The 25983-nt window shown below is 43.9% G+C and overlaps 1 protein-coding gene across 1 annotated transcript; it reads left to right on the top strand.

Annotated features, from left to right (window-relative positions):
• C5H1orf87 (chromosome 5 C1orf87 homolog) lies at positions 1-25908 on the top strand. Its single transcript, XM_006277871.4, has 12 exons — positions 1-421; positions 1920-2075; positions 5087-5306; positions 7058-7186; positions 7759-8022; positions 9036-9157; positions 10501-10639; positions 11613-11710; positions 13718-13788; positions 20803-20846; positions 23026-23224; positions 25266-25908. Exons 2-12 carry the CDS (start codon positions 1969-1971, stop codon positions 25424-25426), a joined length of 1554 nt encoding a protein of 517 aa, XP_006277933.2. The 5' UTR covers positions 1-421; positions 1920-1968; the 3' UTR covers positions 25427-25908.
• The last annotated feature ends 75 nt before the right edge of the window (positions 25909-25983 follow it).

Genomic DNA, 25983 nt, shown 5'->3' with positions numbered 1-25983 from the left:
GGGCTGATTCTTGCTCACGATCTAACAGCACTGTTGATCCCCAAGAAAGTCATTAAAAAAAACAAATTGTCATGGGCTTTAGGATCTTTTTTTTGTTACAAGGTGATGTCTAGGCAGAACTCATCTGTGCAAAAGAATGATCCGAAACTTTGTGCTGGATCGAGGTGAGCTCAGCAGCCTTCCCAAGGTATTTCAGAAGCCTTCCCTGCAAACCCGACCCTGCTGCTCAAACGCGTGTTTCGGCGGAGGCTGGCGGCTGTCGCGGTGCCATCTCCGTCTCGCGGGGCCGCGCCGCCGCCCCGGGCACGACAAGCGCCGGCACTTGCCCTTGATCCGGCAGGTGCTGGACCTTGACCCCGCAAAGCCGCCTGCACTGCGGGAGAAGGAGAACAGCATGTTGCAAAGCTGGTTTGGAAATATGGTGAGGACATCTTAGCTGAAACGGGTCTGGATGGATGGTTTGTTTGTTTTTTTCATTGTTTTCTTTTTAATGACGAGCAAAGCTGAGCTGGGGTTTGCACAACGGGAGTGCAGCACGTGCCCGGGTCCGTGCTGGGTGCGGGCGCCGCCTCCCGCGTCCCTGGCGACCGCCGGCACCGGCACCGGGACCGAGCTGCAGCGCGGGTGAGTCGCGGGGCTGCGCTTTTCTCCCCCTGTCTCGGCTGATCCCTGCCCTGCCAGCCCCTTCTCACCTGCTTTGCCCTTAGTCCTGCAAGAGAGGCACCCACCGGTGTCACCCCCAGCACCTGCTTGCTCCCCAAAGCGTCCAGTCTTGTAGGGGGTGCACGCGAGTGCACATGCACCCCCTGAGCGAGGCGGTGCACCCTCTATGAAAAGGTGCATCGCTGCTCGCCCTCCCCGGGTGACATCTGCGGGCAGTCAGCGGTCGTCGCTGGGCACTGCCCGCAGCCGTGTCTGCGGGTGGTCGCTGACCCCCTAGTCGGTGCTCCCGCCGCTGCAAGCCACTTTTTTTCATGATCATGCCCACTAAGCAACACCATGGCCACTAATAAAGCTGTTTTTCTAGTTGCTGGGGATGGATCACTTCTTGGCCTCTTGCGTGGTGGCTTCTTAACCTGGCCGGGGCAATACCAATACCGGTGCATCTGGGTCCAAGAAGGCAGTTTTCTGGAACTGCTTTGCAGGCAAACCGCTGTTTTGGCATGGTTCGGTACCCGCCGAGGTGCAGCTGCTTTAAGCCCGTTTTGTGGAAATGGGAGTCTCTTGCTTGCTCCGAGGGCCTTATGTCTAAGGGCAAGCAAAACTCGGGGGCACCCGAACCCCAAGTCTCTGGGCTTGGGCCTGCAAGTAGGAAGCCCACCAAAGGTTTTTGGAAACATCTGAAGCCCCAGGTGCGGGTGGAGGATGTTGGCCGGTAGTAGGGCCACTTATGGTTCTGGACTTTTGGGCTTGGAATTAGTTTTGGCTAATTTGGCCTTGGATACAAATTAAAAAAAAAAAGCCACTTTTCTAGCATGGGGTAGTACCCCCGAGGTAATGTCTAGTTAACCTCCCACTTTCTCTTCTAGAGGGAAGATCTTGACTTTATGCCCACCTTATGACTTTATGCCCACTTTAAGACTCCCCCTAGCTTGCTCCTGAGGCTGAGGGCAAGGGAAACTCGGGGGCACTGTAGGACATGTAGGATGCCCTACAAATGATTTGGAAACATCTGAAGCCTCAGGCAGGGATGGAAGATGTTTGCTGGTAGTAGGGCCACATATGGTTCTTGAATGACTCATGGGTTTGGAATTGATTTGTCTGATTGGTTTGAAACACGAAAATTTTTCTGAAAAAAATAAATAAATCCAGGCAGTCTGGAGGGTGTGTGGCTTCCCTGCTTACTCCAGCACAGGCTGGCTCTGCTCCCAAGGGGCGAGATGGCAGATTTGGTCTGGTCGTGTTGTGTAATGTTACAGGGGAACAGCCGTGGAGTCGATAGAGCGTGAGCCGAACCCAGCGCGCACCATGGCTTCAGTCAGGAGTGTCCCCTATGGAAATAGCATGAACACGGAGACCATCGTGAAAATCATTGGAAGCAAATACATCCGCTGCACTGTAGAAAAACCCATGGCGTAAGTATGGTCTTGGGAGAGCTCCATTGCAGGCAAACACACTTGTGGGATTGTTGGGTAAAGCACCGGTCCAGGAGCCTGAAATGCTGAGGAAAAGTTAGTATTATATAATAATATCATAGATATTTTGGATACATCCAGTGAAACGTGGAAGTGAGCATCCCAAAGTCTGAGAGCTACACACTAGTGTACAGGGGGCATGTCTACATGTGCAATGAATGCAAAGCAATAAGCTGCGTAGTTTATTGCTCTGGAGTTTATTGTTCCTGCGCACATCATTTGAACGTACGCCCAGGACTGCAGCACACTGAGCCAGGACAGAGCAGCCCTGGCAGGCAGGGGGTTCTGAGGGTCAGCCCTCCGGGGGTCAACCTACTGCAAAGGGGCTGGCTGGGGCACAACAGAGCTTCAGTGTGGGGCTAGCCAGCAGGCAGCCCCCACATTGAAGCACCCTCATGCCCCTGCCGGCCTTTCCAGTGTCTACACATGCGTTGTTGTGGAGTTTTTACTCCACAGCAGGATAGTACTTGTATTTACAAGTAGTAACTGAACTTGTATTTACTATTATTTACAACTACTATCCCGTTGCTGAGTTTAGTCCAGCCTAATAGGAGTGTAAGCGTAGATGCCAAGATATTGCACCGCTAATTAGTCAACTGCACATTAAATGTCTCGTGTAGATGCACCCAGAATTTAGAGAAGATATTATGACAGCAAGGCTGACCAGAAGGTATTTGCAATAACAAATAAGGGTGAGAAATGAATTGGAATGATAAAGTTTAGTATATATATAATATTGATAAAGTTTAGTATATGTATAATATTCACCTTTCTTCAGCATTTCACTCTTGCAATGGTGCTTTATCTAGCCATACCATGAGTGTATTTGCCTAAACACTGGTTAGTGTGTGTGTGTGTGTGTGTGTGTGTGTAATAAATTGGGGACTTTCCAGGAGCTTGGGTCAAAAACAGATTTCTTAACTTAAGGCTTGACTGGGCATGGTTTGCATGTTTGCATGTAGCGCTGGATTTTCAGTGTGTGGGCCTCATTACTTGCCCTGGGAGTGATGGAGGGTGCTCAGGGTTTTTGAGAATCAGGAACCTGAGGCATCTAAAATATGGACTGTGGTTTAGATTTTTGAAGGACTTTAGATAAAACTGTGGCTGACCAGATTTTTTTAAGTGCTCAGGATCTCCCAGCTCCCACTGAGAGCAATGGGGCACTTCGTGTAGGAGTTAGACTGGGTGATGAGCTGTTCAGAAAATCTGGATCATGCAAAGCTGCTGAGGGCACTGGGTATTTGGGGCAACATTTTCAAAAGCAGCTAAGTGATTTAGGCTCCCCAGTCCCAGTAAAAGTCAGCCAGGTGAGCTAACCCTCAACTAGCTAACTCTCAACTAGTTTGGGTAATCAGAAGTAATATAACTGCATTAAAGCAATGTCTTGACAATTTAGTTTATCATAGCTACCTTGGTGTCTATGCATGCCACTACATTATGCAATGTCAATACACTCACTTTTTTATGGGAATTAACTATCTGAGAACCTGTAGGCAACTTTGACAATTCATCTTAGTTTAGGTTCTTGTATTGGAAAACCTTGGCTCAGATAGACCGGCTGACAGATTGGAATTGGCTTCTTTTAGAAAATAAAGAAAAAAAGAAGAGGCATGATTTCTAAATCTAGCAATAGAAAATATTTTTGCAGTCCAGTGAAAGTAAAAACAAACATGCAATAGGTAGTATTATAGAAAAGAACAGCACAGCAGGACATTTCTGTGGACTTTTTCTACACATATGCTTATAAAGAATCTCCATTGATACTTTTAAACATATGGTTGTGTGTGTATGTGTTTCAATCTAACTAGATTGGAAACCACGTACTTTGCGATATATATAAAAACTAACAAGTTATACTTGTTTTTATGTAGTTGATAACATATCACATGTTGATGCTGACATTTAGTGACACGGTTTTCATGAATCAAAAAGAATGGTATTAATAATAAATGGTAAGAAGCTTCAAAGATTTTTGCCCATCTTTCATTCCTGTAAGTGCTAATCTTCAAAAGGAAAAGGCAGAAATTGAGTGGTCAGTCTTCCAGTCCTCACAAAACTTAAGGTCACTAAAGAAATTCATTTGATAATCTCACCTGGTTAACTGAGAGTAGCAGCTTGTTTCCCTAAGATATTTTAGCACAATATGGAATAACTAGCTTGCTCAAATGCCGAGTGTAAATTGAAATAATAAAACCCACCAATCCCACTTGTTTCAGGGATGTTCGGGGCTGACTGGACTCTAGTATCTTATACTAATGACAGAGAGCAATGCAGGCTGTAAAATACATGCAATCTCTGCACAATGATTGGGGTAATAGAAAAAATAACCTGCTTGATAATTAGGAGCATAATTTGAGGCAGAATTAAAATAACTGGATTTCTAATGTAGCATCTGGGAAGAGTGAGGGAGACTGTAAATAATTCCAGTGTCACTTTTAACAAAAAATCCATTTGCCTCGGTGCTTAGCTAAACTTCTGTGCTGTTGCCGACTTCTCAGTGAACATGTATGGTCAAGATGCTGGCATAAGATGACATGATATGGGTCAGTGTTTCAATCCAAGACAATAAAGGAGGGGAATGTGTACCATGACACTATAAGTATACATGTTATTTAGTTCTTGCTTCTAATTGGTAAAACCCTATAACAATAATGATTTCCTCTTCCTAACATTTCTTTCTCTACAAGTTTTGCAGAAGTAAGAGGAAATTGTACTCAATACACAGTAGCTTGCAATTCTCTGATCTGTATGATACAGAAGATCAGGCTTGAAATCTAACAGTCTCTTCTGACCTTAAGCTCTAATCCCCAGCCAGCTCCCTGCTAATACCTGAACCTTTCTATCCAATCAGTTAACTTTCTAAAGACAAAATATTTTCCATGTTACTATTTAATCTTCATGCAAATGGAACATATATTTGCACCATGTTATATCTACGCTTTTTTTCACAGCACGGGAAAGGAGAGCATGGAGGTTGAAACTCAAGCTGCACTCAAGAAGTTGCCCCCTTCTAATACAAGACAGATACATGGAAACCCTCCAGGTCTCAGTAACTCTCTTTGTCAACAGATCAATTATGACTTTGATTATGCAAGACAGAATAAAGGCAAACAGGAAGAGGACAAGTCTAAACACGCACGAACAAGCAGCAGCAGACTTTTGGATGGCAAAGTGAGTTGCCATAACTGCAGCCGCAACATTTTGAATTGCACAGTTCTCCTAAGGAAAACTCTGTGGAAAATCCTTAATGTCAAACTGGATGGAAATAAGCAGATCTCTGCAGCAGTATAAATAATCTGCTGTGCATTAAGAGCCTAGTAATGCAAGCCTTATGCCGTTGAGGACTCTAGAGTCCTCTTGAAGTCAAGATGAGTACAGGTGCCACACTCAGCTCCTTAGCAAGTTGAGGATCTCAGAAGGCTTTGCAGACGAGTTAAGCTCTATCATGCACCTGTGAAATTCCTGAATCCTCATCTTATAGATGGACAAACTGGTGCACTTAAATAGGAGTCTAGATTTTAAAGGGTTCAGTAATTTGAAGTGCCTGATTTAGGGGTACCATGTGCCTGGCAGGTCTGAGGCCACATTGGTGAGTTAAATGGAGATGTTGCCTTCGGGTGGAAAGATTTTAAATTTTGGTGTCAGCCCTGAGTATGGGATGGCCCAGAGCTGCCCCATCTGAGTGGAAATTGTGATGTTGTGCCTCTAACCTCCTTGCTTTCAGGGCTTGCTGCCTTCCTTACTTCCTTGCTCAGCTCTGCTTTTCCTATTCTTTGCTTCCCCTGCTTGGAGGAACTGTCATGTGCACGGTCTCTGTTCTGTCCCCTGCAACGGGAGTGTTCAGAGGGCCATATCAATTGGGGGTCTTACTCCCCCATTTCTTCACTGTACAGGATTGCTATCCAGCCCTCTTGGCTTTAAGACCAATGACAGATTTCCACAGCAAAAGCTAACACATCTGTTTCCTAGTTCAGCAGCTTCCTAGCCAGGAGATGAATTTCTCCCTCCTTATCTCTCGCAGAGTATGTACAGTTGTTTGTTGTATGTATAGCTAGGCCCTACTTTCACAGCTCAGAGCAAATTTTTGCCACTTCTCCTCCAACCAAGGCATTTCATGAATAAATCATACCATGATTTGGAAGGCCGATATTTGGGACATTGTTTCTGTACTTGGAACCCGTTGTTAAGGCAAGACAAATCTGATGGACATAGGGCACTATGGGGAGGACACGGTGGTCATAAAGGATCCACTGACTTTCCAGATGGCTATTTTTTTTTTTTGGTTTTGAACTCATTGGGACAGCAGTGCCTAAATTACATTTCACTTAGCCCCAGTGTCAATTTAGAGCTCATCAAAAAATAAAGGAGAGACTTGTTACTGATTCAGATTTTTGTGAAAGGAACTGATTCATTTATACAGACTTCCTCCTCAAAACGTTGGGATTGAATTAATCTCTTGCTGAAAGTAGTGAGCACTTATCACCTTAATCTCTCATGTGGGCGGTTGTTTCTAATGCTCAGCATAACAAATGAAGCACTTTAAACCTGTTGCTGGAAACTTGAATGTGACATGGATTAGATCGTCTCTCTGAGCACCATTGCCCTCTCCCGGAGGGAATCAGAACTGCACCACTACGAGTCATGAGCACTCTTAAAGGATTTATCTTTATCTTAAGCAATGAGGGAAGGGATTACAGCACTGCAGGAGCTATTTATAGGAATAGAAGTGTCTGCTGTAATATATGTTTCATTTAAACATGTGTTAGTGTTAGAGTGTAAATATGTCTGCTTTTTTAAGTCGAGATAACCAGCATATGCTTTGCGTGGTGACAAAAATCAGCATTTCATATTTGCACTCAAAGGGCGGAGACATTTATACTCCTTTGATCACCTCGCATCTAATTCTGCATTTCATTTCCCAGGTTTCAAAATCATCAAATATCCAGTGCGTCAGTGTTCCTTCAGGAGACCAGACTTTGTCCTATATTCATGTCCTCCAAAAGCCATTTCTGAGAGTTCAGTCTTTAGGACAACAAGTAGGAGAGCACCAGGTAACCGTACTTAAATATTGCCATAATTGTTCACCTAGTAAACATTTTGTATGATGTTCTGGCTCATTATGGGCATACTCCTTACATAAATCACATTTATTCTAAAGGGAAAGAAGACAGAGAAAAGGTGGCTCTAAATCATCAGGTCCCAACACCAGCTAGAAAAGCTCTCACCGTCACTTAGAGCAGCTAAGTTATGTCACCAGCAGTTGAGGATCATTCAGAAGTCCTAGGAGCCCCAATCCACCACCTCCTGTTCTTAGCATGCTCCATAAAGTGAGCAAAGTGACCGGAGCGATGTCACTGCCTGCAACCCTACAATTCATCTGTGGCAAGGGAAGTCCTCGGCTGCCCATTTGGGGAACCTTTATTGCTGCCACGTTGCTTTGGCAGCACTCGGCATTGCTCAGGAGAGAGGCTTGCTCAGTAAAGACATTCAAATGGGGCTGTAATGCAGTGTTCACTCAAACGTCGGCTTTGCCACCTCTTCTATGAGTGACCATATATTACGTGATCACCACTCTTTTTAAAACCGGGTGATCGACCAAGTTATCATGCTTAATTTCCACCAGGTTGTCAACCAAGGGCCAACAGAGTCACCGGAGGAAGACGATTCTCTCCTGACTGTAGTCAGAAATGAATTTGGACGGGGTCTTTTTAAGTTGGCTTTGTTGGAAGAAGTGCAGAGAGAGCTTAAGGCTGTGGATCCGACCTTCTCGGGCTTTCTTCCTCAGTCACAGCTGAGCTGTCTCCTTCTGAAGCACGAAGTCCCTCTACAATTACCGACTGTCAAGCTTCTTTTTGAGAGGTTTTCCAAAGCAAATGACTCTGAATTGGTATGTTAATCTAAATGTCTTAACTGGGGGGGGGGTCAATTTGCCTTTTATTTATTTATCTTTGTTATCCATGTAAATCAAGTAGAAGAGATTAATAGGCAATAACTTTTAACTTAATGATGCTTGTATTTTGTCTTGATTTTCTACTTGGGGGTTAGTCTGCACTATAGCAAACATGGCCTACCTGACCAGTCTGTTTTGGCACACTTCCTGTCTTTCGCCATGCCTTCAGGGCTGCCGCTGTAATCGGTTGCAGGCCCCGACAGCAGAAAGGAAGTTGTAATATACTGACAATTGTGCTTATGTGCCAGTGCCCACAATGATCCAACTACAGATGTTAGCTCATGGGATTTAAAAAAAATTGCTTGGCATCATTGACTGGAAATGGCACAGAGTTAGGCTAATGCCAAGGGCTTTTGAAAATCCCACCTGTTAACTCTAGTACAGCTGCTTGTGGAGAGTTTTCCTCACCTCAAGAATCAAAGACCTGTCATTTTTAGCTAATGGGGCTGACATAGCATTTCCCTGCACTGTGCTGTTGAATGCATGAACCATGCAACTGAGTCAGCACCCTCCACGCAGCCACACCGGCAGTAACACTTGGCACCCACCTTTTATCCCCAGTGGAGCCCCCAGATGTTGCTGCATCTGTTTAGTAGAGGCAGAGGCAGGACTTGCTCCGCAGTTTTTAGCAATAGTACTTTTCCAGCAACATTTACTCAACTCTTGCTGTCAGGTCTCCGTTTTCCTCGCACATACCTCTTTCCTGTCCCCACCTACTGTGCTCCTCATCTCGTTGTCTCCTTTCTATCTCTTCATCCTCAACTGGGATGTATATTTTATATAAAGATCCAGTGTCCAGTGAAGTTAGCAAAGACACTGGGACTCACTCTTTGGAAATAAAATTGAATATAATTCCCCCCCCCCCCCCCAACCAATATGTGAAAGGTTAAAATAAAGTGATATTCCTCTACTCTGTTTATTTATGCTCATACCCACTTGTATTTTTGTAGGTGAATTATGACAAGCTGGTTCAGTTTTTAAGACTAGCTGCAGCAATTAAAATGCAGAATATCGAGACATGTGCTCCGGGTCTTCAAGTAAAGAGTCTAACTGCAAAGGATCAAAGCAAAAGGTTCTATTTTTGTTTTTTACATGTACTAATTACTCTGAGCAAATGAGCAATGTATCTGGGAAATCATCCTTTCTCAGGTTTCCATCTGGTAAAAGTCTTGTAGGTGCTATATCTTCAAAATATTTTCACTCCTTCACTTTTCATTGAGGATTCTCGAGTCAGAAATGGCTCTCCAATTAAGAAATGTTTTACATAGTTCAGAGGAACACAGATTTTTTCTCTTGGATCCATTCAAATCACTCCTAGAGCAACATGTTTTGGGTCTGTGAACACCTACACCATATAATGCTGGGAAGCATCATTTGAGATTATACAGAATCTCTTTACTTAACCTTGGCAAGGAAAAAACATTTCAATTAGAGAAAGCATTTTAATGTTATATTTGTGTGTGCAAGTGCATCTTTTGGTGCAAATACTGGCTTAACATCCCTGCAAATGGACGTTCTGACTGCCCAGACACACTTTCAGTGCATGCCACCCTCCTACCAATGTATGTAACAAATGAACAAAGGTTATGCACCTCTTGCATTCTTCATTTTACTGCTGAAATTCAGGTGGAATAGTGGGTTTTTTGGGATGTGAACACCAGTGCATGAGCAGCTGGACTGAGATGATCACCTCATTTCTTATAGTCCACCACGCAGCAATCAGACACCAGTATGTTTCTGTCCCCTGAGACTACTTGTTCTAATCACTGCATGTCACAGTGACCTTAGGCAGTACCAAGTGTCACAGAATGAGAAGTTTTCCACAGAGAAAGGGTTTTATTAAAGCATGCATTAAGCTTACTATTACCAGAAAGAGCCTGAGGCAAAGACAAGGCTGATATTTATGATAGATGGCTCACAGCCATGCCATCTCCACTCTGCTTCTGTCAGAGCCTATAGAGTTGGGCCCATTTGGTACTGGAGTGGAAAACCTCCAAGGAAACGTGGCTCACTACAGGTGTTGGGTCAGTAGATGTTCCTCTTCCTTCCAAGCTGATACTGAGCCCACTATCAACTTGTAGCTGGGCGGCATTCAGGCGTTTGAAAGTACCATATTTTAGGTGAAACAACAAAGTTGTAAGGTCCTGATAAAACTGTCAATATAAATCTTAGAGCAATTTTCACAGGAATCAGAGCATTAAATCTGATAATCTAGCCAATATCTGGCATGGATAATTGTACCTTGCTTACCCTATCATTTTAGCTGGAACGCTGTTTTTCTTCTCTTCCTACCTTCACCTGCCAGCGTATGCTAGAGTTTCTTTGTCTCACAGGAAGGGGGATGTACTTTTAAAGCACTTGGGGCTCTTTGGAGGATGACAATAAATTGGTATTCTGTATTTTTTAATTCCCTAGCTTTCTGACTTCCGAAGACCCAGTACAGACCTTGAAGCAAGCAATAAAGGAATGTAAAGGGGAACTGGACATAGAAAAGCTGAGCTTGAGTTTTCAGAAAGAAGACAAGTCCTCTTCAGGCCTTCTCTCATTTTGTAAAGTAAGTAGGTACACTGCTTTAGGTTGTACCCTGCATTATCCCAGCGGTAGGGATCCCATTCCTTAAGCTTAAAAATGTTGAAGCATGAGAGGTGGGGAGAGCTGAAGAGCAGGTGTCACAAGCCCCAAAACTGGTTTTATTAAAACTTCTGGCCTTGTAAAGTTTAGACTGCTCCTATATTATAGCCAGTGGGTGGAAAAATAATTCATGGAAAATCAGTGGTAGAGCTTAAATGAATTTCTCAGTAGATGGAAAGTTGAGGCTTTATACTATGCAAGAGACAGTAATGTGTCATTGCTCATTGTGTCACCAACCTATAATGACAAGTGAGAGGGAGAAGGGACGTTTTGGATAAGAATAGGGATGAGTGCTTTTGGGGTTATCTGGCACACAAATTAAAGAGTTTGCCTGTGTTTTTTGGTCTTTTGGTTTTCATTTAAATGTAGGCTTATAAGTTATTTTTAATTCTTTTTGGTAGATCATGGTTAGAAAATGTTAGCCTTTTGTCCAACATTTTTAAACATAAAATGCTTGGCTGACAACTCTGAGATCCTCTGCAAACACTGTTTTTCAGTTTTTCAAAAAAATTTTGAAAATTGGGTATTTCTCACAAAAAAAAAAAAATCTTCATTTAGTTGCAATCCTACTTTCAGTTAAAAAATGGACATTTCCAGCTGATATTATTCATACACCGTCACTTGATTCTGTGTTGAGTTTGCATTCAGAATTCTCCCTGGAGGCCGGCAGAGTTTTGCACGTGCAGTGTTTGAAGTCATCCTCCTAAGACATGGATCAGCCAGAGGTGCACTGCACACAGGCTTAAAGAATGTTGTTAGCATGTTTTAGAATGCTTTTCTGTGACGCTTTTGCACAGGAGTTGGTGTGTCTGATTTTAACCTGATTCATAGTAAATCCTGCTCCTCATAAATCACTTGGTGAATACCAGCTTTCAATGGACATCTTATATTTCCAGGTTGAGATGATTTGCCAGAAGCATGGATTAGCACTAACTCCTTTGTTGCTGGAAGCTTTGTTCAAGAAACATGAGTTGTGCACAGGAGGCAGAGTACAGTGAGTGTTTAATACCATCCTGACTTGATACTTCTTTCTAGTGTGTCCTTAAAGTTGCACTAGACATGGGTCTCTTTCATCTTGAATCTATGAATCACTCTGCTCTTAGGTGTGTCATAGAGACTGGCAATTACAGTGGCAGGTCCAGAACCTGAGATGAAAGACCATTCACTGTTTGATTCTCCACCATACTTTCCTAGCAGCTTGAAACAGGATGGGCCCTTTGCTTTCAAGGCTGGATCCTGCAGAACATTGAGAGCCCTGTATACCTAAGGGATAATACATGAATGCCGCGTGCCCTTGGAGGCTGGAGGCCACGGCGACCACCCGCAGACAACGGCAGTGTTGGTGGCAGGGTAGTGGCAGCAGTGAGCGGGGAGCTCCAGCAGGCAGCTGTGGCAGTGTCGGCGGTGGGCTAAGTGGGGAGCTCCCGCAGGCAGCCACAGTGGTGTCGGAGGCAGAGAGAGGGAGGGGGTTGCGAGCACCAACTGGTGGTCGGCGACCACCTGCAGATGCCACCGGCAGTGGAGGCGGCAGCCAGTGCTGATCAGGGACTGCCTGCAGATGCCACCGGTGGTGTTGGTGGCAAAGTGGGGTGGCGAGTGGCAACTGCCCACAGGTGCCGCCAACAGCATTGGTGGCACTTTTTGCAGGCGGTGCACCGCCAAGCTCAGGGGGTGCACGTGCACCCGCTTGCACCCCCTACGCATCACCAATGGGATAATAGAGGGTCAGTGAAAGCTCACATGGCCTCATCTGGGAGCTGTTCAGCACCACACACCAGTAGATCTTACATTTCCCCTGATGGTTCTTTGACTGTTTAATGCCAGTAGCATGATACTGGATCAGATGGACCACAGGCTTGGTCCAGTATAACAACTCCCATACTCCTGCACCTGCAGTTTAGGCCTGAGCTTACCTTCAGAGGACTCTTAATGCAGGAGTGTGTTGGTGACTGTCCTAGTACAGACGTATCATAGCTTGCCTTATATGCTAGACAGTTACCTATGTGTAGTGCAGTGAGGACACCGTAATGCCACTGACCTTCAGTGAGGAATTACATTTGAAAGGGATCAACTGTTCCACGCACTTACCATCTTTGGCTAAAGCCTTGTCTGTTAAATTAAACCCATTTCATTAAAGACTTTAGATGCCGCTTGCCCATATGCAGAATTACATCTTTAGAGATTAAAAAATCCAATATAAACAAAATAAATCTAGGGAGCTGAATGCATGAATCATTATTTTAGTACATATTGTCCTTTCTAATCTGCAGTCCAATTGTGAAGCCATTTACAATGCTGCTTCTTAGTAATTAGCAGGAATCAAGCTCTGAGCCACTTTCTGATTAAATGTGTTTAAAATCAATAAAACATCATGAGTGATTATAGTCACGTGAATTTATTCCTGTTGAACAAAGCAGAATAAGTTATGTCCTCTCTTTAACTTGTCAAAAAAAAAAATTGGGGGCTGGAAGAAGGAGGAATGTCTGGTATTGCTACACATCTCCTTCCTTTATTCCTTTTAAGGGCCTTCCTCCCAGTCTTTTGCGGAAGTGGAGGGGGGTCAGGTTATTTTCTGGAGCCTGCAAGAGTGGGAAGATACTCTGGATAAGTCCCATACAGGATTGCTAAGTGATGTAAAATTTGATCTTCTCCAACTTTAAGGACAACCTTAACGTTGCACATTGCACTGGCAAATATGGGAGCAACCCCTTTTGAAAGCATTGTCTCAAGCAGATGTGTACAGTTTGTTATACGATTTATTGAATGAATTGGCATGCATTAGGCTTTATTCATGCAATTAATTAACTTGCTCTGCTGCATATTTATAATGTCATTCTTCCTTTCAAAAGTATTTTTACACATTTATTTCTAAGTTTTAACTATATCTCTGGCTTAATTTGCATAGCTCCGATGGGGCAAACTGGTTTGGGGTTTTTTTGTGGGGAAGGCAGGAGGAGGTAGAAACTGGGAATATTTAATTTCAAAATGTTTTTTCATGCAGATGGAGGAAGCTTGTGGAGTTACTCAAGGAAGCTCAGTCAGATATGACCTCTAATTTGCCTCTTCCTGCAGGTAAGTTAAGGGGTTGTCAGTCTAAATCACATCTATGAGATATAATAAGCAGCCTGAAAATCGTCTTTTACAAGACTAGAGGTTTCTGAAATGTCTTGTTTCTAAGTAGCAAGCTGTCTTCTAACCAGTGCCCTGCTGTTGGTAATGCCATCCTCCCAAGGGACCATGCTGAGCACTTTTTCTTTCAAAATGAAAAGGTCTTACAAATCTGGAACCAAAAAATAAGAAAGTTCATCAAACATTTGTCTCAATCCTAATTAGCAGAACAATGTATATTTTCCAAAGGCAAGTGGTGCATCATAATTCCCCACAGCTGGATTCATGCAGTCGACTCAGGATGTTCACCGCTTGTAATTGGAAAGCTGATCCTTTCTCTCTCAGTGCGCCTGTTCACTGTATTTTACCTTTTTCTCCTTTTAATGTGCTTTCCTACCTCTGCTGTTGTAAAATATGATACTTACAGGGGGAAAAAAATCATGCAGATGTATAGGGCAAATAGTGTAAGCGGATGCAGCTGCAAGGCTGAGGCATAGCAAGCAGGGCAAGGTGGGGTGGGGGTCTCCGCGTGGTGTGGCAGGGAAGCTCCATTCACTTGCCTCCCTTCTCTCTCAGCCCCCCCCCCCCCCCCCCATATATATTATATGGTGCAGCACCGCATTGTCCTGCTTCTGTAGCCACAAGGCAGCATGAGGCTTCCTTCCCTGCTGTACAACGCTCCCCCCCCTGTCAAGACCCTTTGTCGCAGCCGGTAAAACTCTGCAGTGCCCATGTTGGGTCACAAGATCTGGTACCTCGGCTCCACACAAAGGCATGTATCTAGGGGCAGGGGATGCCATTCCACTTGCCCCACTTGGCCCCTTACACTCCTGGGTGTGGTGCTGCATTGTCCAGCTCCTATGGCCCAGCATGGGCAGTGTGGCATTTCCCCTGCCATGGCAAAGACCCCCGGTGAGGGGGCAGGATCCTGGCACCCTCTCCTAGTCAGCCCTTGGGATGGGTGCCCCTCTTGCCCTGCACTAGTTATCCCCCAGCTGCAATGTCCTCAGTGCATCTCTCTCAGTTGATGCCAGCTGAGGATCTGCTTCTCTTAGGTTCAGGAGACTTATCTTAGGAATGCATTGACCCGGAGGATGCAAAGATGATGCTGGACCTGAAGTTTTATTATCTTGTACCTTATTGATACCAGTGCAGAGTGGGCACCGCAGGCTACCAAAGCCAAATGATTGGTATCAGCCCAAATGATGATGGGAGGCTTGTTAGATAGCAAAGTGCTGTGCAACCGCATTGATGTCAGTGGGGGGTGTTGCTACTCAGTGCCCTGGAAGATAAGGGTCATAGTGACCCTAGGTGTATCGATGCAGGTACAGGCCAGGCATTAATCAAAGTTCTCCTGCTTGGGAGGGTTTCATTTGCTTTGCCACATGTCCAACCTAGCTCTGTGTTGTAGCAGGGTAGCCCATATTGGAAAGCTTTAACATGGTCTTCTTGTTTCAGTTGTCCAGGCTGTTTGGCTACCAGCAGGAATGTATCTCCCATCATCTTTTCCTGTGTTTATTGACAAGTGGCAGTTTTTCTACAGTTTTCCTTTATCGTACGGTGTGATCAGCCAGGCTGAGATGACACGTAGTCTGCTTGTGTCTGCGGCTTGTTTAACAGTCTACAGAAAGCTGATAAAGGCCAGATGTATCAAAAAAGATTTCCCCTCCAAGGCCTAATTCTGGACTTTGATGCATTCATGAAGCACGCCTTAAAATGCAGGGCAGCGTCTGGAGTGCGCCAGATCAGGAAATGACTAGATGGGAGTTTTATATGGTTTAGCTTCCATGCCTAGGGATAGAAAGGAGTAATACAGAAGGAACAATATACTAAAAGGGTGATGTAGGTTAATGTAGCCCGCCTCCCACACTTGTATTAGCTAGTTGCTTTTCCTTATACAACCTCTTTTTTCTAGTCTCTTGATAGAGGAGTTGACCTTGCTTAGACTCCCTAGGAGTCAGTAGGTCAAATTCAAACCCAAATCCAAAGGGGTTGCGTAAAATGGTGGCTGTTACCCCTGGAAATGGGCTTGACTCAGAGGTAGTTTGTCTTGGAGTAACTTAGGCTGAGCAGGTTAGAGGAAGATGTAAATCCCTCTAGCTTAGCCTCTTTTAGTCTCACGTGGACTCGCTTCTGAGTGCTGACCTTGCGAGCCAGAGGCAGTTCATTCTTGGCTGTCAGCAGGACTACGCATTCCTGAGGCATGTTTTATGTGCACATATTAACCACAAGAGCATTTACGTACATAGATGATCATAGCAGTTGATCACTTTGCCATTATAATTAATTTCCTTAGGTTTTATTCCCCCTCCTATCCTTTTATCTTAATGTTTTGTCCTACTGCCCTGTTCCGATTTGGTTCAAAAACTCCAAGCCCAGCGGTTGCTTTTGTTTTGTAGAGAAAAAAAAATGTGTATTTATAAAGTCAAGGCTTCCAGTTTTAAAAGGGGCTAGTGATTTTTGGTGCCTCTGTTTTTGGATGCTTTATGCAAGACCTAAAAGGGGCTGGGGTGCTGCAAAAGTGTTTCTGCTCCTGTGCTAATACTTGTTAAGGGTCTCTTCAGTAAATCGCTTTTTCCATTGTCAACTAACTGGGGGGAAAGTCTTTGAAATTACAAATCTGAAATGAAATGTGACTGCTTAGAACAGTAGTTTTCATCATTTGTTAGGCTTGAGGCATCCCTCGGTGGGCTCGTGACACCCTTCAGAAAATTCCAGCCCTTGGTTGTCACTTGGTTTTTTTGATGACTATAGAGAAAATTAATAGAGCAGGTTTTTCTGCTGCAAGACCACAAAAAAACCACAGCAGGTCAGAATGTTTCTGATTCCTCATTGAAATCTCTGGGTTTATCATGTGAGTTACATTCGCACGCCTAACAGCGATGGCATCCTGCAGCGCCCTGGAGAGTATCTCAAGGCACCCGAGGGCGCCGTGGCACCCGGTTGAGAATATTCTTTCACAGAATTAAATAGAGAGAGAAACGAATTTTGCTACGTTCCTTCTCAGCTTTAGTCAGTTCAGCTGTTACCTATAGCTGTGAAACATGCAGTATTTTAAGCGGAAAGATGATTTTTCAAAGTGTCTCCTTCCCTTTAAATAGACATTTTAAAATTAACCCCTCGAAAATCGTTTTGTTCACAGTACGGGGACAGATTTTCAGCTCCTCCAAGTGACATAGATACTTTCATGGAAAACAATTGAGTTCATAATCACATTTCCACAAAAAATGTTACGTTGGCTCTAATTACAGTATAAAACATTCTGTATATGGCAATACCTCCATATATAAGGTACGGATCCCAAGCAAAAGTGAAAGGGGATGTTTGCTTTCATATGGAGCCGGATTCAAAGGAGGACTTGCATGCCTCAAAGATGAGCACCACAAGGCCCAGCTGTTAGGTGCCTGACTCCTGGAGTTAGACCCAGGAGCTAGCTGCCTGTGTAGTGCATGGCAGAATTTGATTGCCTTAGAAAGGGCAATGAAAACCCTGAACACTGTGCTGGGAGCCACTTGGAGTAGGTAATGTCCAGCACAGAGGCGTTTCTTAGCTCCCTGCCCTCTCCAGAAGTTAGGAATCAAATTCTCTGCAGAGATCTGTAAAGAAACCACCTCTCCATTCTGGTTCCCTGCTTATTAAGTTCTAGACATTTGTGAATCAAAAAACAATTTTTCACCAAAAAGAAGAAAGCACATTTTAAGAAAATAATGTCATTATCAAATGTTGGTGTACTGACTGAACCGTAAGACTCAAATATTCTTGAGTTGCATTCTCCCCCCCAAAATTTCAAGCAGTAAGCTATTTTGAAAAATTCTGAGTGCTGTACACAAAGATCACATTGAAGAAGCCAAATTTCAGATCAACCTGAATTACGTTTTTAAAAATGGTTTATTGCGGTAGTAATAAGAAATCAGTGTGACTTAATGTGATAAAAATATGATGCAAAAGAGGCCCTGGTTGCTTGAAGTGTCAGATTAATTCAGAGAGAAAAATCAGGTGATTTAAAAGGAAATGCAAATATACATGTGGAATGTCTCATTTTCAATTTTTTCCTGGGCATGTCTACAGGTCTTTATAGAGATTGCCCCAACTTGGAAGTCCCTATTTCCATATGGTGATATGAAACATAAATGCTCTCATTAAGAAGGCTTGTTAATATCCCATAAGCAGCTTTTATATAATAATTCCATAATAATATATGATTCTGGATATAAACATATTATATAAAATAATATATGAATAGGAATGCAGAATTTGCAAATCAAAAAGCTGTTATGTTTGTAACCACGGTTTTCAGTTAGATGACAAGCAATTGCAAAATTTGGATTTAGATCAGAGTTCAGACTTGGAACATCCTTAAAGTTTCAAATGTGCAACTGGGATCCAGAATTTTGATAGCCTCAATTTTAATAATTACTGTGTGCGCTCATATGGAGGCAGCTGGGTTTGGAGGGCTACTTTTCTTTGCTTCTGATTTTTCAAAGCTGAAACAAAAGCTGGATTGTGAGCTGTTGACGTGGATATCACACTAATCTAATGATCTTCAGGAAGCATTCTTAGGTATTGAATAGTCACTTGATGGCCAAACTGTAAGTTCAGCCAATTGTTATTGTAGCACGAGAGCATGTTCAGGATTCTCAGTTTGGACTTGAACCTGTGACCATCTGGCTGGAGGCAAACCAGCTGTCTTTTGAGCTACAAACACCCTTCATCCCTAATGATAACTTCTCTTTCCTGCCATTGAATATTTATACTTCAATCTACACTAATTTAGGGACAGGAAGATAATCGCCAAAAAGAAGGATATTAAGCTAATATCAAAAGGAAATGGATCAGAGTGGTTAGCTAAACCATGCATCAAGGTTTGAATTTCCAGCTGTAATGGGTTAACTTTGAATGCGTAGGGATGGATTATGCCTGTTGGGTGCTGAATGCCTTGCAGAATGGACAAAGCAATCAGGACCTGTGGTACAGGTGATATCTTTGATTAGATCAAGTAGATTTTTGCAAAAATGGTTGCAGAAATCTAGTTGGTCTAATAAAAGATAGCACCTCTACCATGAGCCCTGATTGCTTTAGCCCAGGGGCAGGCAATTATTTCGGGTGGAGGGCCACTTACTGAGTTTTGGCAAGCTATAGAGGGCTTCATGACAGGCAGCCAGGAGCAGATAAATATTAATTTTCTAAAATTGTTAGGGGCTCCTCGGGCCAGATAGAATGGCCTGGCAGGCCGGATCCGGCCCCCGGGCCGCATTTTGCCCACCCCTGCTTTAGCCTCTAGACCAGTATGGCTACAGCCTGGATTCCTTGCAGAATGGAAGTGTTTTACTTACTGGTGATGGGTGTGGACAGCATCAGGGAACATGCCTATCACACCATTTCTTGACAGGCTGAAGTATGTATATTCCCCTTTGCACCTGGCCAGCCCAAGAAACGTGGACATATGTGAACTAAACCTGAAAAGCAAAACGGGAACATGGAGCCTTGTAGGTTTTTTGCACGTTCTGTGGCAAAGTGGGTAACCAAAAAGCTGTTGGTGACCATCTAGTGATCGCTACCAACCTACCACAGCAATGAGTAGTGTGGAGCCACCACTAGGCTGAGCAAAATTGAGCCCTCAGGTGTATGTACATCAGTTGCGCTTCACGTGGGGGTACATTAATCAAGGGCAGGACTTTTGCCAGAAGGGTTTAAAACCACTCTCCATTACCTGTTGTGTCTGTGCATAAGCTTGGATTTCAAGACATGCCAATAAAACTAAACTGACGGCCAAGTCTACAAATGGAGCCACCGAACCAACAAATGCAAAAACCTACGCTAAGTCGGGGCCGTCAGTCCTGGGAGGTCACTGGACCTCCGTGAAGACTCTTCTGTGTGAGAGATCAGATCAGTTGAGCCCATGGAGAAAGGCAGGGAAAAGTAGGAAAAAGAAATGGTCTGACATTAAAAGTAATATTAAGATGTCCTCCACCTCCTTTGAAAATTTAAACGCTATCTGTTACCTTAGCACAAGTGAGAGTGATTCCTTTGTATGAGATAGAGTCAATGCAGATATCCATCAGTATAACTGGCAGCAGACTCTGGCTCGGGAGATGATAGGAGTCTATTGCATCCTAAAGTGTAGCAGGTGCTGTTTGGAAAATGGTGCTTACATAGCCCAGCTGGCAGCCACAGCTGAGATCCACATAAGAGAGGTCTTCTAAGTCAGCTGCTGCGTCTGGTCCCATTTCCATGGAAACAGAAGCTGGCTGATGAAAATGAGGTACAGGTGTTGCCATTAAGAGGTCAGTGTTTGCCAACAGTTACCACACCATGGTAACTGCAATGCCTTAGGTAATCCTTTGCATTTAATACAGGTGATGTTCAAATACTGCTGCATGGTACTTTTGGCAACGGGTGCCATGTTGTACCATTGGCCCCTCTGAGAGGTTTCCTGGCACACAACTTCCAGTCCATCTGTGCTATGATTAGGTCTATATTGGACTGTATATGAATCCTGCTCTCTTTTTCTGCCTGGGGCGGATTCTCGTAAGGTCCTGGCTTTTTCATGATCTCCTTGAAATGGGTTCACCAGCATACTGGGTGTTACAACTAGCCAAGAAATGCTGTTTTTCCCTAGCAGGCCAAACAGGAGCTTCCCTTCTAAACCCCACTGGAAAATCAAAATATCAGAAAATCCCTGAATGAAAAACAACACACTGCTTCAAATCAGATAGGGCCAAATGAAAAATGCTTGGCCTTTCCCATAAGAATAAAAGACTGCAACATGTTTTGTTTTTTCTTGGAAGATACTTAAAAATAAATTGTAAAGATACTGTGTTTCCACATAATAGCTCACTTCTCCTGGATGTTTCTTCCTGACCTGGTCTATTGACACCAGTGAACAGTGGGTCAGGTCGGTAGCTCCAAAACTCCAGCGTTGTGCTGCTTTATGGCATGTATGGTTGCAAGAAATGCTTATGATTCTTTCCATTTTAGGTGAAATCAAAGAAGAAACCTGTGATGGTCTGGCTACGCATCCGGTATGTTCAACAGAATGCATACAACCAAGTAGCACAGGGGTGGCCATCCTGTGGCACAAGTACCACAAGGGCCTGTTGTGTGTGGCACAAAATAGGTGTGGGAGGGGACAGGCAGCACAGTTGAAAATACTGATACTGATACGCAGATACGCAGGAAGCAGAAGGAAGAGCAGGAGATTGGGCAGGGAGCGCCGAGTACTGAACAGAAAGCAGAGCAGGCAGGGAAAGGGGATCAGAATGGCAGGGTTCGGGTGGGGTGAGGTTTAATTTGTGGCATGCTTGCCCAAAAGGTTGGACTGCACTGAAATAGCTGATAAGGAGTTTGGTTGAGATGTTAGTGTTCTGTTATATAGCTGTCTCTACAGGGCAAGGGTGATGACCTTGTGTGGTCATTTTTAACCTAATAAACAAAATATGAATATCTAGTCAACTGGCAGGGCCAAATGCTGCAACCATTAAAGTCATTTCATGTTTTACCAGTCGCTTTCATGCCCTAAAGCCTGGTCTCACAAGGTATTTAAATGCTCTCAGAGCAGCAGAGATTTCCTATGCCTGAAGAAGGGTGATCGTGCCCAAAAGCTTGCAAAGAACTTTTTTCCAACTACTCAGTTGGTCTAATAAAAGAGATCATATCTGCTCAACAAACCTGGCCTGCCTAAATCTGAGCATATTGGTTTCATTGGGTTCAAGAGAATAACTTACATGCTTAAAAGTTATGTTAATCACTGGATTGGGGTCCTTTTGCCTTAATAAAGAAGGCCATACACAAATGTTTTCATTTTTTTCTCTTTTACATTTTATATTACCTTTTTTTTTTAGTTTTGGGGAATGTTTGACTTTCCTGTTGGGTCTCTGTCGTGCTGGCAGCTCTGGAGTTTATTGTTCTACTCTGTTCACATGAATTGTGATACCGTGCCAGCTCTGATCAAAGTAAGAGTGGTCACAATGCTAATTTCAATGCTTTAAGAGAAAAGTGACCATTATTCACAAAATGAAATGTAAATGCAATGGACTGAGAAGAGCCTGTATCTGTGGTAGGCATTTAAAAGAAACTATTATTATTATTTTTAATTTGTTGCTTTCTAAAGGTTCAAGCAGAAATGAAAAGCATAATTTTCAGTGAAAGAATTCAGCATAGTTGCAATCCACAAATGAAAATGGGCTTTAATGATTTCAGTTGGAGTTAGGCACCCAAATAACTTTAACGATCTGGACCAGTCTGCCCTCAGCACTTTCATAGATTTCATAGACATTAGGGCTGGAAGGGACCTCGGAAGATCATCGAGTCCAGCCCCCTACCCCAGGGGCAGGAAGTCAGCTGGGGTCGTAGGATCCCAGCAAGATAAGCATCCAGTTTCATCTTGAAGGTATTCAATGTAGGCGCTTGAACCACCTCCGATGGCAGGCTGTTCCAGACCTTGGGGGCTCGGACAGTAAAGAAATTCTTCCTTATGTCCAGCCTGAAACGATCTTGTAGTAGTTTGAAATAAAAACTTACCTTAGACATTAAGTGGAACAAGTTTTATAGTCTCTGCTTTGTCTTCAGTGTATGCGATTCTAATAAGTGACTGCTACCAGTTTCTATGTAATCTTAAGTCTCTCAATTCTTGAACCCCACATTTTAGCAAGGCCTCTGCCTCTTTAAGCCATAAATTAAATAAGCATTAAAGACTGAGTGTTATGAGACCTGAGATGATAAGGTCAGTAGTTGCCCTCTGATGAGACAAGAGGTTAAACAGAATACAGAAATGTTTGCAGTAAGAACTTAGGTATGCTGGAAAAGGAAAAAGCAAGGCGCCTGATCCACAACTATACCCTCATCTATGATCTTGTTCTGAGTCCCTTGAAAATTGATCAGGCCTTATGAAATCTTTTTACAGCATGTCTTTACAGTACCTACTAGCACAACTGGAACTTGGCCATGGCTGGGGTTCCTAAGTACAACTGCAATAAAGTTTTTGTCTGTATTTTGCTATGTAGGATGAAGTTGCTGCACCTCCATGAGTCCATATATAATTTTGAACCAGCTCTCCTCAGGCAGGGGGTTGGACTAGATGGTCTCTCAAAGTCCCTTCCAGGCCTACTTCTCTACGATTCTTTATGGTCTACTGTATTGTCTTTCTCTATAAAGCTATAGCACTTACTCTTTTATTATACTTTTCATTCATTTTCTTTGCAGGAAAAAAAAAAAGGCCACAAAATTGCAGCTTCTGAGACCTGGATTAAAAATGACAGCTCTACAGAAGGAAAAGAAAAACAAGTAGCACAGTCCTTCTTTGGTCAGACTGGCTCCAGTGATTCTGAAGAACAAGACACTTGGATAGACCGGTTCAGAAAACTGGAGAGAGCTCTTTATTTGTGCGACGTAAAAAACACAGGTAACTTTTTAAAGTAAGGCCTACAGTTCTTACTCCGTGGGCTACTCGCATGAGTAAGGGCATGAGGCTCAGATCTATCAAATAAGAGTAATTAATTTTCTGTTTTACAAAGTCAGACAAATTTGTAGTTCCTCAGCCAAGGGACTCCATGAACTCCATTACCTGAAGGAGTTACATAATGGCTTTGTAGGAAAAGTACAGGCCTGTAGGTCAGGACGTGTGGATTCTGTCCCAAACTCTGCTGTGAACTACTTGAAAGTATATGAATCACTTAAATTTCATTGCGACTCATTTTCCTTGTATGTACAATGGAAATGATTATACGTGGGTTCTCCTTCTCTCCCCCCCATACCTCCCTCCCCCTCTCCAGCCCTGGGTTTTCCTCTGGGTGCAGGTAGGGAGGACCTAGCGAGGAGCCACCACTGCTGTTGTCCCAGCTGACCCTAGGGGTGGGAAGAGCCACTTCTTCCCCACTCCAGCTGGGGCTTCTGTGAGTAGCAGCATAGTGTGCCAGGCTCAGCCAGGGACAGTGATGGTATCAGGCAATTCCCCCATTTCTTGCCATTTCCCTGCATGATGCCCCCGGTGTCCCACACCAGGCCAGGGCTCCAGGGGCACCTTGGATGCCACAGGGAGCCCAGGCCCCTGGGCCACGAGGAGCTGGAGCTTCCCTGCATGCAACCTGCACTGTGGAAGGGGGATGCAGCTGTACCACTGCACCGCCCCCTAAATCTGCCCCTTCAGGGGTGCACCCAGATCCAGTGGGGGTCAGTACTGCAGAAATGCTATTGAATAAATACATCTAAAGAAAACAACAACTGTTAATACCAATAAGGGCAGAAGAGGGGCTCTGAGTTAGTGTTTTATGAAAGGGCCATATTCTGCTCTTGGATGTGGCTCCTTTTAGCTGCACAGTCCTGCCTCCTTGCAGTCAGCTCAATGCCTTTACATATCCCCTGTGAGTTCCCAGTTTGAGTGAGGGCTGCAGAATTGAATGGAGGGTGAACGGGGCTCAGCAGCAGGACAGGTTCAGGAGTTGTGTTGCCAGCAGGCAAGAGGGGTATCCAGGACTTGCTTTAGAAAAAAAATCCCAGTGTCTCCAAACTGCCAACTCCTCAGATATGTCTCCATCCTCCTGCAACAGCATCACCTCCTAGCTTAACCTGAAACTTTAAGACTTGGCCAGCCTCCAAGCTGTTACATATCTGGGGCTAATCAGTGTCCTGAAGATTAACTACACAGATTTTCCAGGCAAGTGTATCATAGCAGGGAATGAACATAACTACACCCCTGTCTTTCTTCTTTGGCCTCACAAACATGCATGCGAGGAAGAGGGAGAATTTCACTGAAGGAGGATGGTTAGGACCAAAAATAAGACAGTAGGGCAGGCAAGGCACATTTCCCTTTTGGTAACCCATCTATAAGGATGTATTCGCTGGTTATTTCTTCACTGTATAAATATCAACTCTTTTCCACCCAGGGAGTGTCTGTTGAATCTTTACCCATTTTTGTGTGTTGCCTGATTATCTTCAAAACATATTTTGTCCCAGTAGTGACAATCTATGAGAGCTGTATGTAGCTTCCTCACTTTGACTTGATTCAAGATGAGGTTGAATCAAAAGTCCTGATGTTCAGGCTCATTCCCTGTAGAGTTGATCTGTTTGGATCTCATAAATTTAGTCTGGGGTTGTTCAACCTCTGGCCTGTGGGCTAGATTCAGCCCCCCACACCATTTTCCCTGGCCTGCAGAGTCCTCCATGGATCTATGGGGAGTCCCGAGGGCTGTGGCTGCACACTAGATTGGGCGTGCAAGGTGGCATGGGGCTCAGTCCTGGTGTATGGGGGCTGGGCAGGGTGATGTGGGACCCCCAGCACCCAATCCTATCTGGGCAGGGGTGGTACAGGACTGCAGGACCCAGCCCTGGTGTATGGATTCATATACCAATAAGAAAAATGATGACTTGAAGGGATTGGTTTTTGTCAAAGGGGTTCTTTTAATCTGTAGAAGGAATTAATCATTTTTTTTTCTTTTTTAACTTAGGCATGCTGGAAAAGGAAAAAGCAAAGCGCCTGATCCACAACTATAACCTCATCTATGATCTTGCTCTGAGTCCCCTAAAAATTGATCAGGCCTTACGAAATTTCCGTTCTGGAGAAAATATGCCCCTGCAGCCGGTGCTGCAGTATTTAAAGGAGTTATAACAAGAAGCACTTATAATACAGCTTTCATTAATTCATTTCTCCCCCACTGACTATGAAATGTGGGTGATGTGCTAGCTGCCCAACAGAATTATTAATAATCCCCTGTTCTGGAAAAGACATGATGCAAAATTGGTGACAGCTGTGTCTTTCACCTGAGTGAAGTTGTATTAAAGCTGCTTTGTTTGAAATTAAGCCAGGTAGCCACATAGAATCACGGTTTTCCTCCTGATACTTAAAGATCAGCTCAGTCTTCACAACTGGGAGGCAGGTGCAGTTGTGAATTGCAAACACCCCACAGCCTGAGTATATTAGTGTCCGGGAGTGTGACAAGTCTGCCCATTATAAATATAACAGCATTTGCATGAGAGACTAAGTTTGAATTTTAAACACCATGAAAGCATTCAATAGATGTTCAAATCTGGGCCACATCTCTATTAATTATAGTGATCATCAGACTTAATAAAGAATCAGTTGTCAGATGATTTCAATGGGGTTGTTACTGCTCTTAACATCCATCAGTTTGAATGACTCAGCTGGTTGTAATGGAATCCCCCCCG

Source organism: Alligator mississippiensis, chromosome 5 (assembly GCF_030867095.1).
Source record: "Alligator mississippiensis isolate rAllMis1 chromosome 5, rAllMis1, whole genome shotgun sequence".
NCBI classification, from domain to species: Eukaryota; Metazoa; Chordata; order Crocodylia; family Alligatoridae; genus Alligator; species Alligator mississippiensis.
The sequence above is the reverse complement of the archived record's forward strand: the minus strand, read 5'-3'. Positions and strand labels throughout refer to the sequence as shown.